The sequence below is a fragment of the Eumetopias jubatus genome, unplaced genomic scaffold (genome assembly GCF_037043125.1).
Source record: "Eumetopias jubatus isolate StellerSeaLion01/CBP00866 unplaced genomic scaffold, mEumJub1_p1.0 scaffold_17, whole genome shotgun sequence".
In the NCBI taxonomy this organism is placed as follows: Eukaryota; Metazoa; Chordata; class Mammalia; order Carnivora; family Otariidae; genus Eumetopias; species Eumetopias jubatus.
The window spans coordinates 57,235,268-57,250,669 of NW_028274823.1; the positions used below are offsets into that span (position 1 = coordinate 57,235,268).

Genomic DNA, 15,402 nt, shown 5'->3' on the forward strand with positions numbered 1-15,402 from the left:
ATGTTGCCCAGCAGAGCACATGAGAAAGTTGCTTCACTCTCCTTTTCTTCTAAAACAGAGAGAACAAGAAAAACACAACACAACATTTTGGGGTCCAAAACAAAACACCAAGGACAATGTTAATAAATACATACAAATGTAAAGATCTGGATCTCAGAGGCACAAGAATGTATATCCCTAACACAGGCAGGCTGCGTCTCACAGGAATGGTTCAGTGTGTGCCCCAGCATCCCAGGGAGGGGGCGGCAGTGGGTGGAGAGGACACGTGGGGAGCCCCCTCCAAGGCCTCTATTCGCCAGAGGTTGCAGACAGGGACCCACCGCTCCTAGTCCTCTAGCCTGGCTCAGAACAGCCCTCCCCAACCACCCCCTCCCCGCCCCCCCCCCCGCCCAGGGAAGGAAGACTGGCAAGCCCCTCCAGCACCTGCTGCCGAGTCCAGGAGACCCTCTGCGTGACTGAGAGTAAGGGCCCTTGAGAGAATTCCTGGGAACCCAGGCAGCTTCCTGAGAGTCAGAGGGCCTAGAGAAGTTACCTGCCTTCAGAGGTAACACGGAGGGCGTCTGAGGCCCCACAGTACTGTGGGTCATGTCTCCTCCCCACCCCAGCATGAGGCAAAGGCTCACATCCTGCCCCGGGGGTACTGGGCCGGGGGGAGGGTGGTCTCGGGTCCTCAGCCTGGGGACCTGACCACACCGCCTTGCCCTAGCACTGCACATCTCTGGCCCAGCCCGAGCCAGGCGGGAGAAGACCCCTGACTCCAGCCGGAGCGGTCTTTGGCAGAGAACAAGGGCCGATGGGGCACAACCTGAGAACTCCGTTTCTGTGTCCCACAAAGTGACCTTCCAGGTCAGCCTCCCTTCATGCCCTAGAGCGATGGCCAAAGCTGACATTCCTGCTTCAGCCAGCAGCCTAGCACCAGCTGTCGAACCCCTGGATGAGGAGGACACACATTCCAGAGTGCCCGGAGCCCCCTTCTCTGGGGTGGGCTGGGGGAGGTTGGGAAGCACCGGAAGTAACAGGAAATGCCATTGGTAAGGGCAGAGGTGGCCACCAACACTGCCTTCCAACCGGCAAAGGCGAGCTGGATTCTGCCTCTTGGCCTTGGCTGGAGGAACTGTGTGGTTCTTGCTAGGAAGAGCCGGGCCTGAGGTGAACTTGCCCCCCGCCCCGGAGCCCTGCAGCCAGAGCCTTGTGACCACACGCACCCCAGGCCCCCTTCCTCTTGGACTGCCCTGAGAGTGCTCCTCGCCTTCCCTGTCCCGCTTCGCCTCTCTAGGCAGAGGGGCCAAACAGGGCCTCCTCAGTGGTCCCCACACATTCTGGCAAAGGCAGGCGGCTAGAAGGATCCAGTGTGGGGGGGCCCCACCGTGTGGCCGTCAGGAGGAGGGGCTGGCTGGCCCTCAGTCCTGCCAGGAGACAGACAGGAGCCCCTGAGAGGTTCGGTTGTGTCGCCCTGGCTCCCGGCTGAGGTATCTCTGGTTAGGGGCTTTCCCTGATCTTTTTCTTCCTCGCACACCCACCTCACGGGGTGAAGTGCCACAGCCCCAAACCAGAACAACAAGAAGGCAAATAATTTAAAAGGAAGTCAGTGTTTGCCCTGCCCCGCCGTGTGTCCTCCGAGCCAGCAGTCTCCGAGGTGGCACACAGTGTAAACTTGACTGGCGGGAGAGGCAAAGTGGGGCTCATGTCACCAAGGAGGCGGTGGGGAGGCCGGTGCCTGGGGGCTTCGGGTCTTCCCTGAGCTGCCCTTTAGCCTCAGAGACGGGCACAGGTGCCCTGGTCCAGCCCCAAGGCAGTCCCCGGGGGGCGCTGGGGGAAGTGCCCCAGGATGCTCGAGGGCTCAGATTCTGGGGAGGAGAGCGGTGCTGGGTCACCAGGGAGCTGGTGCCCAGAGGGCTCGGGAGCGGGGTGGACCGGCCATGCTGATGGTCATCTGATCCTGTCGGCCCCACAGTGGGCTCCACGGCATCTGGAGGGGCCTTCGGTCCTGGCAGAGGGCTCCCAGGAGTGGAGAAGGGTGGTGGTGAGGCCAGGCCCAGAGCCGGGATGGAGGCGGGGCCCAGGGCCTTCTTGGTACAGGACTCACAGCACAGCCGGTGGTAGCCGGGGATGGAACAGTAGCGATCGAGCACCTCCATTCGACAGAAGATGGAGCGGTCCCCCACACACGGCTCTGCTGCACACACAGCACAAGGACCAATGCCGGGAGGGTGCCCACCCGCCCACTCAGCCCAGCAACTGCAGGCCCTCCAGCCCCTGCCCTCGCTGGACTCGCTCTAAAGCTCTTTCCCAGAGGCTGCCCCAGGGCTGCCTGACTGAGAGAGTGGCCAGAGGAAGAACGCTTATTTTACGGAAGAGGAACTAAAACCCCCTAGAGCAGTGGTTCTCAAAGTGGGGTCCCCACACACGAAGCATCAACATCACCTGGAAGCTTGTTGGATATGCCAATTCTCAGGCCCCATCCAAACCTACTGAATCAGAAATTCTGGGGGTGGGGCCCAGCTCTGGGTTTTAACAAAACCTTCAAGGTGATTCCAAGGCCGGGAGAAACTGGAGAAGCCCAGCCCCTATGTCCCCAGCCCTCAGACTTGCTTGCAAAGTGGAATTGCCCCGGGGTGGGGGAGAGCTTGACAAAGAGCTGCTGCCCAGCCCCCACACCCAGGGAGACTGCATGGTCAGTGTGGCCTGGGCACTGGGTGGTTCTGACCTGCAGCGAAGCTTGGGAACCGTGCTCTCAGGGAAGTGGGAAGGAACCCTCACCCCCTCCCAATCAACCCAAAGGAACTGATGCCCTCGGGCCGGGGCCAGGCAGGTGCCTGGGGAACCCACACTTGTGACGAGCAAATGAAACCTCCTGCTACCCGTCAACACTCATTTGGAACACCTCCACCAATAAATCTGGAATCAAGCAGATCTGGCTTCCAACTGAGTCTCTGCCACTTGAAAAGGGTGAGCCTTTGGGCAAGGCATTTAAACTCTCCAACCTTCAGTTTTTTCTCCTATAAAATGGGGATAATGCTAGACGTTTACCAGTGAATAATAACTTTGTGATGATAAATACCATTTATAAAGTCCCTGGCATACAGGGGTGCCCTCTATACTAGTTTCATTTGCTTTGGTTCAAATATCACCTAAAAATGTTTCTGTGTTTCTGTGATAGTTCCAGGTAGGTCTCTCCAGACAGTGTGAAGGCAGGAGCTTTGCTTTCTACTAATTTTTGCCTGGGGCAGGGAGGGGAGGCTGCGGGGGATGGGATGGGGTGGGGGTTCGGGGCGGTTTGCGGGAACCAGAGAGAGATGAGCGGGCAAAAATGGAAAGCCAGTGGCCTCTAGATGGCGCCAGAATTCCAGGACTAGAATCATGAGCCCACCCTTTGCTCAGAGGGGCACTTGAGCAGCCTGGTACAGGGGCGGAGCGGAAGCAAGGCGGGAGCCAAAAGATACTCTGAGGACATCTAGTGAGACCTCTTTTTTTTTTTTTACAGATGAGACCACTGAGCTCAGAGAGGTTTAGGGATTTGCACAGGGTCACATAGCCCGTTGGTCCTCCACTAGAAAATAGGGTCTATGATTCTTCTGTTACTTGTCTTATCAGACCCTGGTCCTTGAGAAGGTGAAGAACTAAAAGAAAGAAAAAAATCTAGGAAGGAAGCATAGAACACAGGACCAGGTTCATAGCAGGTGCTCAGTCAATATTAATGGATAGATTGGTGGATGGATCGATGGGTAGATGGATGGTGGATGGATGGACACGTGGATGGTGGATGGATGGAAAGATGGGAGGATGGACTAATGAGCTCCCGATCATGAGGCAGAAAGAGAGTACTACTGCTATTTTTGATGTTAGCTGACAGCTAGGTAGGAGTGCATGATTATCTCACATAATTCTCTCAACAGCCCTATGAAGACAGCTCAGATCTTTAATTGCGTATCCCAAAATCTTGAAACCAGATATGATTCATAATTCAGAACTTCTGAAGTTAGAAAAGTAATATTCATATTACAGAATATCCCGAGTGGGGAGTAGATGTCCCCTTCTAACTATGGCAACGTTTCTATAGCAAAAGAATACTGATCTCTTGGGTCAGGCCAGATTCTGCTGCCAAACGAGTTTGCACCAAATTTAGGGAAACCCTTGCCGCTTTCAACATTTTGGAAGTGCAGATAAGGGTCTGTGGACCAGTATGGGTAGCACCCGCAGCTCACAGCTGAGGAATCGGAGGCTCCAGGAGGCTAAGGTCACGTGGATAGACTGGAAGCTGGGGCTGCCCCACCCCACGGCCCGTGCTCGTGACATTGCAACCACAGGAAGGTCTGGGGAGGGGGTGGGGTCCCGAGATACACTTACTTGATGATATCTTGTTAATGGGATGTAGGGGCCCAGACTGTGGCACCCACTGTCCTTCTGGGGTCACAGGTTCCTGAATGTCAGTGCTCACTGTAGAGTTCTGGAGATTTCCTATGAGCGAGGAGAAGCAGCTCTAGTGTTTGGGATTTCTAGGGGGGCAAGGATGCAAGCCGGCCTGGGTTTCAGGCCTCAGCCGGAGGAGCCGGGCCTGCCTCCCTTCCCATCCAGCTCACCTGCACAGGCGGGCAGGCTGCAGACCTGAACAGTGTCTGGTTTGTCCCCCTCACACTGCCCGAGGCTGTTGGCATTGGTCCGGCACACCACCTGCCGCTGCTGGATGCCCCCTCCGCAGGTGGCAGAGCACTGTGGTGGGAAGGCCAGGGCCAGGCCAGGCCCCAATAGCCAGTGGGGCGGGGGAGGGGGAGAGATAGGTGGAGAAACAAGAGGAAGAGGGCGGTGAGCTCCAGAGTCCAGCCAATGCCCAGGACAGAAAGGTGAAGAGGGCGCTGAGTTTCTACTTGACCCGAGGGACATGTGACGACAGCTCCAAATAGCCTCACCGGGACAGAATGCCAACGTCAGTGTTCCGCATCAGGTGCCGAACAGCGCCGCCCTCAGCTCAGAACTCCCTGACCCTTTTTGTCACCTAAACAGTTCACCCCGGCTCAGGAGGGGACCCCAGAGACCCCATTCCAGCACTTCTGCCTGGGTCCACCATGTCTGGTCTGTGCCCAGGGTCCTTAAATATTTTGTACATCCTTCTGGCAAATCCCCTTGTTGCAATCCACCAGCCTGAGGGACCTAGGGCCGGTCCACTCACTCGATGATATCTTAGCAATGGGATGGAGGGACCCGGACTGTGACTCCCGCTAAGCTGAGCGAGCTGGGTGACAGGGTCGCCATGGACCCCTCTAGCTCTGACATTCAAAGACTCTGTGACTCCACGTACTGAACCTCAGCCGACAGAGGCAGGCTCAAAAGTGTCTTCTTACCCGAGAGGGCAAGGGCCGCTGTGCACCTCATTCCCCAGGGCCTCACCTCCTCTGAGAGATGGGGGCTGGTGGGCGGGGGGTCCCGAAGAGCAAGGCTGCTCAGCATGACCGGGTCACAGGGCTTGGTCGGCACTGTCCCCAGCCTCTCCTAGTGAGACCAGGAAGAACCTACAGATGTGCACTTCTGCTGGGGCCCGAGGGAGACATGAGCGTAAAGGGACACACAGCCATGGGACAAGATGGCTCACCCCCCCAGGATGAAGAATGACAACAGCCCTTGAGTGGTCAGTCTAAGGGAGCAACTACCTTCCACACACCCCCCCCCACCGTCCTCCTGCTGTCAGTTTTCTTGAAGGGGTCCTCTGCAGACCAGCCGTCTTCCTGTTTCATATTAAAACAAACAAAGCTATATGTTATGGAGAAGAAACTAAAATCTGCATAACTTGTGTGGGGATTTGGGGTTATTTAAAAATACTCTTTGTTATGTAATATTTTCAGCATATGGAAAAGTATGAGGAAGTTGGTCATGAGAGCCTGTTCAAATACCACCACCAGCTTTCATAAATCAGCATTTGGGCACATTTTCAAATACTATGTCATGCCTTTTTAAACTTTAAGGGCACCATATCTCATTGGAAGTGATTTTTCTTCATACTGCTGCGCTTTTTCTCACCCCTGTTTTTCTGAGGTCTATCTCTCTTGGTAAGTACAGTTCAAGCTTATTTATTTTTCTCCATCTGTGCTATTTTATCATATGAACAGACCATGATTTTCTGGGTCCAATCTCCTGCAGATGGGCATTTAGAGTATTTCCTGAAATTCTGCAATTACAATAAGCATTGTTGTGCTTATCCCTGTGACCAAATGAGGTTTTAGAAATTATGGTAAAACATATATATCATAACACTTACTATTTTAGCCATTTCTAGGTGTCCAGTTCAGTGGCATTAAGCACATTCTCATTGTGGTACGACCATCTGTACCTCCACGTCCAGAACTCTTCCTCCTATACTGAGACCCTGTCCCCACCAAACATGAACTCCCCCACCCCCTCCCCCAGCCCTAGGTACCCACCCTCCTATTCTGCGTCTCTATGAACGTGACTACCCTGGGTAAGTAGAATCACACAGCATTTGTCATTTTGCGTCTGGCTGGTTTCCCTTAGCATAACCCCTCCAAGGTTTGTGTCAAATGAATTTTTAAGAGAAAACTCAAGGCAGAAAATTTCCCTGTGGCCACTTGGAGGGCTTAGCCAGGAGCACTTGGACTGACAACTCCTTCTTATGGTCTCCCCTTTCCTACCCTGGCCTCCCATCAGTGAACTTTCTATAGAGCTGCCAGGTGATCTTTTACCCCTGGAATCAGAGCTTGGAATGCCCCCGTGAAAACCCTTCAACAGTTTCTCACTGCTTTTAGAATACATTCTAACTCCTCACAAAGCCCTACAGCACTGACCCCGCCCACCCCCACCCCCCGCCTGCCTCCCCATCATCCTGTAGCACCCGTCCCTTCCATTCAGCTCCAGTCCCACTGTCCTTTTGGTTTCTGGAACATGGCAAGGTTGTTCCTGCCTCAGGATCTTCCTGTGGCTCATCCATCAGGTCTCAGCTCAAATGTCACCTCCTCAGGGAGGCCCCCCCCCCCAGATATATTACCCCCATTTACTTCTGCACAGCTCCAACTGCAATCTGTAAATGCTTTTGTTACTGGTTTACTTATCTCTTCGGTCTCTCTTGCTGGACTGGAAGCTACACGAGGCCAAGAATCATGTCTAGTCGATGATGGATTCCAGGCATTCCTAGTACAGTATGCCTGGCACGTAGTTGGCACTCAGTAAATATTGCTTGAATGCAAGAAAGTGCTTCCGTTTGCTCACCTGTGTCACGAGGATATTAGCCCAGGCCTCCTAGTTCTGACCCAGTTCTAGGTCAAAGCAGATAGTGAATGAATAGAAAGGCCTAGCCCAGAAACATGGCCCGGCAGATGAGGCAGCTGTTGGACTTAGTTTTGAGAAAAATCAGTTGGGATCAGATCAGATATGGGGAGAGAAATGCAGAGACTCTCTGCCTGCAGGGAGTGCCACCTCTTCTAGCAGCCGCTCACCCAGACCCACCTCTTCCCGGACTCCCCAGAGAAGGTGTCCACCGGCCCAGCTCCTCCCACCCTCTGAGAACAACTCACCTGGGACCAGGCTCCCATGCGCCACTGAGCTGGACAGGGCACGCGGAGGCAGGGCCGCCGGGCCTCGGGCCTGTCCCCAGGGCAGGCCTTGGCCGGCATGGCCTTGTGGGTACCGTTGGAGAGGGGCAGCAGACACTGTACCCCCCTGGTCTGCACCCCCAGCTTCCCGCAGCTCCGGCTGCAGGTACCCCACTCCTCTGTCACCCACCTGGAGACAGACAAAGCAAAAGGTGGAGGGGAGGTGGGACGAGGGAGACACTTCCTCCCAGGGTCGCTCCCACCCCGAATCACTGCGGGCAGGAGCTGGAGAGTGGGTTTGAGCTTCAGAATGCTTGGGAGCCAAGACTACCATCCGCCTGGCTTTGCAGCTGCCAGGCTATGGGGCCTTAGGGAGGTCACTTACTCTCTCCTGTTTCTTCATCTGAAAAACGGGTATAGCGCATCTTTAAATCTAGCACCCTGCATGTTCGCAGGCAAGCTATTAACGCCCCTAAACTCAATTACCCCATCTTTACATCAGGATTCTTTCAACACCTCCTAAATATCAGAGTGTCTCCCGTGGGCAGGTACTGTCCTAGGTGCTGAGCTGCAGCAGTACACAAAACAGAGGAGAGTCGGGCTTGTAGAGTCGAAGCCCCTCCCCTGGGCCTCCTGGGACAATTAAAGGACTCGTATACTTAAAGCACGTGGCAGACTGCATGCATGCAGTAGGCGTGTAATAAATGCAGGTACGATTATCATCACCATCAGCACCTGCAGAGTTTCGGTGCTGATCCGCTAAGCTGGTGGTCTCCAATGTCTTCTAGCCACAGAGCAGCTCCCAAGAGCACGAGAAGCGGACAGGGCTGGCTGAGTTAGACAAAGACCAAATGCGGGGGGGGGGGGGGGCAGCCCCCAACCCCCACTCCCCTGTGTTTCCTGAGACATCTTTTAGTGAATGAGGTCTCTTGCGGCCAACCCATTCCTTTAAAAGACAAAAATAAAAAGGCCCCAAACTTCACTTGGCATTTTACAGAAGAGAAGCCAGGTGGGGTGACCTGCCCAGGACCACAGTGGAGTTAGTGCCACGTGCTCTGTGACCACAGACGTTGGTGGGGAAAGCAGCCTGCATACAGCGTGAAAGGGAAGTGCAGAGGGCTGAGGGCCTGGGCCGGGCACGGGGAGGCCATGGTGGGCTCTGTGCTGGTCACCAGCTCCCACTCCGGCCCTGAGGCTCCCCCAGCCTGTGAGTCAGCAAGGCCAAGGTGGACCGCTCAGACCCCGGAGGATTCCTGAGGAGGCTGGAGAAAGGATTCGGCTCTCTGCCTGGGGGCCAAGGAGGGGCTGGGGCCATCTCTGTAACACGCTCAAGACCAGACATCGAATCCCCGACAGGTCATAGCTCTTCCTCTCCACAAAGCCCCTTCCAAATAACCCCAAGAATAAAACCTTGTGCTCAAATGAGCCTGTCTCCTCAGGCCAGGGAACCCCATCAGCAGCCAGACCGTGAATGGCGGCTTGTGTCAGCATCCTGGCCTATGGCCCAGAGCCTAGAAGCACTGAAATCCACTCCAGCTCATGGTCCCCTCGGACACTGAGGGAAAGCTATGTCCCCAAAGTGGGCCTCGGTTTCCCCACCTGTTAAAGAACGCTGGAAGGGGCAGACCAAGGGAAGCATTGTCCTTCTTCTGGGAGTGCAAGTTAACCCAGAAGCCCCGCAGGGGACAGATGGGCAAGGAGGGCCGCGTCGGCCATGGGCAGAGTCTGCCGTGTGGGCTGCTCTGCTCAGGGAGTCCCAGGGGCAGGGGCCAGAGGAAGCAGGCCCAGCAGCAGCTCCTGGCTGAGGGAGGGTCAGCGACACCCCCGGGAATGGGATCAGGCTCCCAGTCCCTCCCCTAGGACACTCACGCGGGCTGGGCACATGGGTGCTGGTTGCAGCGCCGGCGGATGGGCTTGGGTCTCTTGCTGTGGTCACACAGGTGCCGCTGGACCATGTGGTGGTCGCGCCGGCGCCGACAGCCATATTTGGTAAACTGAATCCCTGTGGGGAGGGCAGGCTGACTTGGGCCGGGTCCTGCCAGGCCCCCACTGCTCTGCTGGGGCCTCGGGGATGGCAAACTCTGGAGAGCCTGGAGGGCCAATCCTACCTCCCTCTCTGCCTCTGCACCCTCCTGCCCTGCTTGCTTTCTGAAGAAGCCTTGATCTGCCCATCTCATGTGCCCCTGGGTGAGGGACGACGGGACGTGGCATAGCTGGGGAGCCTTCACAGGGCACAGGCCCGGCCCCACTACTGCTCCAGCACTCCCAACCCTAGCCCCAAGGCCCTGCCCAGACAGACCGTCACACCCGAGACATCTTTAAGGAGAAAGTGGGGCACAAGCTAGGGACGCATCAAGCGGAGACAATGTTGGCCCCCAGCTACTCCTGCTCTTCGCCTGTCAAGGCTTGGGCTGTCCGCACGAGGCCGCCAGACGGCTAGATGGGCCAGTACCTCCTCCGCAGGTCTTGGTGCAGGGGGCCCAGCTCTTGAGTGCCCACTCATAGCTGTCTGTCTCCTCCAGGAGCACGTTGTTGCTCCCGATAAGGGGCAACAGGTCCTCATGGATGATGTACTTGTAGGCCAGGCTGCTGCGGGGGCCACCCTCAGCTGGGGGAAGCACCTGAGGAGAGACAGAAGAGGTGGCACAGGACTGGAGGGCAGAGAGACAAGGCCAGCATGGGGTGGGGGCCAGGGAGGAGGAGTCAAAGGGAAGGATGTGGGGTCAGCTCCGAGCATGGCTGGGGAGACCATTCATACCAGCAGCCATGCAGCAGACTCAGGCTACACACCTGCTGTGTGCTCGTGGATAATTTTCCCTCTCACAGACCTAAGTTCTAATAGAGGCAGGAACCATGTCTGTCGGTCTGTCCTCCTCACCAGGGCAGCCACACTACCTGATACTCCAGAAGACAGTCTATAACGACTCTTACCAGATATATGGTGGCAAATGGTTTCTCCCATCCTGTTCAGCTTGTCTTCTCACTGCTGTCATTGTGTCTTCTGATGTACAAAAGTTCTCAGTTTTCCATGAAGACCAATTTACCTATTTTTCTTTTGTTGCTCATGCTTTTGGTATCACGACTAAGATCCAAGGTCATGGGATTGATCCCTCTATTTTCTCTAAGAGTTCTATGGTTTTAGCTCTTGTGCTTGGGTATTTGATCTAGTTTTGAACTCCTTTTTGTATATGGTGTGAGGTAGGGGTTCAACTTCATTCTTTTGCATGTGGATAATCCAGTTGTCCCAGCACCATTTTAGTTGAAGAGATTATTCTTTGCCCACTGAATGGTCTTGGTACCCTTGCTGAAAATCATTGGCCATAGGTGTATGGAGGGGTCAGCAAATTAGGGTGAAGGCAAATACATGTAGATTGAATTAAGATGCTGACACCAACAGGCTTCAGACCCTGCCCTCTAGGACCTCCCCGACTAGTGAGGGCAGCACCAGGAACAAAGCCTGTCCACAATCTCCCTGCCACCAGCCAGTGTCAAGAGCCCTGCAGACAAAGCCCCTCCTGGTCTGATCTCCTGCATTAACAGTTCCTATTCTATAAGCCCCGGTCTGTGGTCTAGGAAGAGGGGTAGTGGGCAGAGGTGGCCCCAGCAATAACAGTGGCCCCATCCCCCCTCGCAGGAGGCTGGCAGCATGAGAAGGCACCCCCAGGTCACTTGCTGGCAATGCCGGAATGCCAGCAGACACCAGACGATGCCAGGATGACAGGGGGAACCAACCCCATGCCTCCTGCTCATTCCTAGGCCCTATTTCTGACACTGCATTAAGGAGACTCCCTCCTACAGTAAGACAACCATTTCTTTCTCCTTCCTCACTTGCCATCCTGCCTGCCTTTAAGCACAGAGCTTGACCTTCGCCTTGCCCAGGCGGGGGAAGACACTGCAACAGGAGGACTTCCACCAGGCTTGTGTTGGCTTAACAGTGAAGACAGTGAGCAAGCGGGGGGGCTGGGCTGGGGCAGCAAGGGAGTGGACAAGGGCCACTGTGCAGGGTGGGGGCTCACCAGGACAGCAATGGCTTCAGGCAGGGGCCCACTGGTCTTGAGGCTTTCCTTGGCGTCCTCCACCACGTACTCCCACTCCAGGCCCATTGCAGTAAAGGTCCGGCTCATTGCTTCCTTGCCCTTGGGGTTGAGGATGAAGCTGCCTGTGACCTGGTTCTTCACCGCTGGCCATGGGGAGAGGGTCACACAAATTTCTATTCCCCTTCACAGGAGCACTAGCCAGACCTCCTCTGGGGCATCGAGACTTCCCTAGCGAACCCCTCGGGGCTCCCTATGACCTGTCACTCCTTCCCCAGTCAGATGAGTCACCACACTGACTGCACACAGCAGCCCTGCCTCTGGACCCCGGTGCACTCCATTCCTCCCACCCTGTCTTCCCTTCTTCCTGCCTAATCTTTAATCATATGTAAGGCTCAGCACAATTCCCCCCTCCTCCTGGAAGCCTTCTTTGATTGCCCAGGCCTCAGGAATTTGCCCTCCCTAAAACTTGTCTAGCAGAGCCCTAAGGCTAAGACTACAGGCTCTGGAGTCAGACTGATCTGGGACAGTTACTTAGCTTCCCTGTGCTGCCCCAGTTTCACCATCCGTAAAATGGGAATCCTAATTATACCTCGCTCACAGGACGGCGGGCCTCATGAGGATAACTGCAGTACCCCACCCCCACCTAGCCACCACGGGGCTCCTGGGACAATTAAAGGAGTTGGCACATGTAAAGCACTAGTCAGCGTGCGGGACATGTAACTGCCATTCAATAAATGGTAGACACTGTTACTGTCATCAGATATTTAGCACTGCAGCCATTGTAGATGTCCCGTCTCCCCCACAGCCTGTCAGGCTATCTCCTCCATCTTGGTGTCCTTGGGGCCTGGCACAGAGTGAGAGTTTTAAAAACATCTATAAATTTCTACCCCTTAAAGTCCCAGTCAGCGAGTGACTCACAACTCGTTATTGAAGGTGCCTGGCAGGTGGGCGGGAGATATGCAGGTGTAGACACCCTGGCAAAGGCCCCTGGGTCACAGCCTCGGCCGCCCTGGAAGGAGCAGGGTGGGGAAGGGCTGCAGCCTGGGACCCAAGCCCCTCAGCCAGGTAGGAGAGCAAAGGCTCCGGAGCCCGGGGGTGTGCCCACCTGATGAGGACAAAAACCATTCCACGTAATTATGATACCGTGAGAGCCAACGGTCAGACCACTAACCATGCACTGGTCACAGTGCTACCTGCCTCAGTGGAATCCTCACACACATCCCGAGGCCGGTGCTACTAGTAGTCCGGATGGAGAGTCGGAGGCCCCCGAGGGGCAAAGGCTTGTCCCGGACGCACAGAGGGCTGGTGGCCCAGCTCTCTGGAGGACCAGCCTCCCTGCCAAGTGGGAGGAGGAGAGATAGCCCCCATCTCTCGTAGCCTAATGTCTCTTAGCCCCCAGAATCGCCAGACCTGGAGCCAGAACTGGGCAGCTCCTCAGGCCAGGCCCAGCCACAAATCTTCCCACCACCCCGTCTGCTTCCAAAACCTCTCGGCAGCCACTGCCCCACCCTCAGCCTGTACACCCCTAATTCCAGGGGCAGTGGGCTGGGCTCTGTGGGGACTTGACCATCCAGGCTCGCCTGTGAGTCCTGGCCCGACCGCTGACCCACTCCGTATCCTGAGTGACTACAGGCATCCCTCGTCTGACTGAGCTTCACTTCATTGTGCTTTACAGATACTGCATTTTCTACAAACTGAACATCTGTGGCAACCGTGCATCAAGCAGGTCTATCGGTGGTGCCGTTCTCCCAACAGCGTTTGCTCACTTCACGTCTCTGTGTCCCATTTTGGTAATTCTTGCAATATTTCAGACCTTTTCATTACGATACTTGTTCTGCTGATCTGTGCTCAGTGATATCTGATGTTACTACTGGAATTGTTTTGGGGCACCACGACCTGTGCCCACACAGCGCAGTGAACTCCATGGATCAATGTCATCTATGTCCTGACTGCTCCACTGAGGGGCCCGTCCCCCGTCTCTGTCCCTGTCAAGCCTGCTTATTCCCTGAGACACCACAACATTGAAATCAGGTCAACAAATAACCCTTCAATGGCCACCGAGTGTTCCAGGGAAAGGAAGAGTCATCGTCTCTCACTTTAAATCAAAAGCTAGAAGTGATGCATCGAAGTGCAGAAGGCATGTCAAAAGCCGAGACAGGCCAAAAGCCAGGCGTGTTGTACCAAACAGTCAGCCCAGTTGTGAAGGCAAAGGAAAAGTTCTTGGAGGAACCTGAAGGTGCTACTCCAGTGAACACAGGAATGATCAGAAAGCAAAGAAGCCTTATTGCTGATATGGGGAAAGTGGTCTGAATGCAAGATCGAACCAGCCTCGACATTCCTTTAGGCCAAAGCTCTTCAATTCTTCGAAGGCTGAGAGAGGGGAGGAAGCCGGAGAAGAAAAGTTGGAAGCTAGGAGAGGCTGGTTCTTGAGGTTTAAGAAGCCATCTCCGTAACAAAGAAGTGCAAGGGAAAGGCATCAAGTGCTGATGGAGAAGCTGCAGCGAATTATCCAGAAGATACAGCTGAGATCATTCATGAGGGTGGCTACGCTACACAACACATTTCCGATGCAGATGAGACAGTCTCCTCCTGAAAGAAGCCATCTAGGCCTTCCATGGCTAGAGAGGAGCTTCCACGGGTCCTCACGAGGCCGACGGACGTAATGAATGAAAAGTCCCAGCTCAAGGCCCAGCACAGGGGAGACAGTAACAGCACGATTCTCTTCCCCTCATTTCCTTTCAAAGAATCCACATCCCGAGGTTCCAGGAGAGTCTAATGAGTTTGGGCAGGGCCTTGGCCTTCACTGCCAGCACTGCCACCTGTCCTGGACTTCTCCAGAGAGCATGTGCCCCGACAGGCAGGCGCACGCGTGCGCACCCACACTCACTCACGTGTACACACCTTGCGCATTCTCACTGCGGGCACGCCGTGGACCTCACACGTGCGTAATCACATGATGTGTGCTGACGTCAGGTTTCAGTTCCACTCCCCTGCCTGCCCAACCCTGTGGAGCTCTAGCCTGCCAGGGAACTCACCCAGTAAACACACAGGCAAGTGTGCCTGTGCTGAACCTGCCCTGGGTTCTGGGAGCTTCTGTCCGGACCCCTACAGAAGCCCCCAGGCAGCCTCCATGGAGCCCTCCTCACCTCCGGAGAACGGAGTAGACTTGGGCAGGCAGGGCATGGGGGGCCGGGAAGGGGCAGAAGGGGCGGGCCGAGGAGGCCCAAGGGGCGGCTAGTATTATGGGATCATGGGGGGGGGGGTGGAGCCGGAGGCGTGTCTGCGAGCTCCACCCTCTTCTTGGAGTAAATGACTCTCCTCTCCTTGCCCCCTTCCCCTCTCAGCCCCTGTTCCGGCAAAATACCCTGGAGCCAGACAGGCAAGTGGGCAGGGAGATGGCCAAGCCAAGCCCTCCAAACTCACACTCCCCGTGCAGAGCGGTGTGGGGGGCAAGGGCATGGGGCTGGCAGACAGGAGACCCCGGCCCAGACTGGCTCACTGTGAGGGTGAATCGGGGAACACAGAAGGCCCGTGGGACGCCGTGGGGCTCAGCTGCTCCTTGTGCCTCTTGCCTATTTGCACTACACCCTCTCAGGTGCCTTCCAGAGCAGGTTAGGGCTCGCTCACAACTGTGTCAGTGTAGATGTATTCCCCAGGGGAGGGCAAGTTCCCCAGGACACTTTAAAATATTTTCTATTATTTTGATGATAACCGAAAAACATGAATATCAGCATTTCTGTAATATAGAGCCTGCCCAGAGATGTTATGTTTTGTGTTCGTGTTTAGGAAGAGCTGGTGACAAGCAGTGTGACCAGGTGGACGTAACA

The 15,402-nt window shown here is 55.4% G+C and overlaps 1 protein-coding gene across 1 annotated transcript in view; it reads right to left on the reverse strand.

Annotated features, from left to right (window-relative positions):
- Positions 1–409: 409 nt before the first annotated feature.
- Positions 410–15,402, reverse strand: part of ADAMTS14 (ADAM metallopeptidase with thrombospondin type 1 motif 14) — a 73,465-nt gene continuing 58,472 nt past the window's right edge. The window contains exons 16-22 of the mRNA XM_028109523.2: positions 11,555–11,718; positions 9,991–10,159; positions 9,408–9,540; positions 7,521–7,728; positions 4,581–4,710; positions 4,348–4,458; positions 410–2,176 (exon numbers count right to left, since the gene is read on the reverse strand). Coding sequence (XP_027965324.1) covers positions 1,683–2,176; positions 4,348–4,458; positions 4,581–4,710; positions 7,521–7,728; positions 9,408–9,540; positions 9,991–10,159; positions 11,555–11,718 — 1,409 coding nt within the window. The 3' untranslated portion in view covers positions 410–1,682. The remainder of the gene's footprint in view (positions 2,177–4,347; positions 4,459–4,580; positions 4,711–7,520; positions 7,729–9,407; positions 9,541–9,990; positions 10,160–11,554; positions 11,719–15,402) is intronic.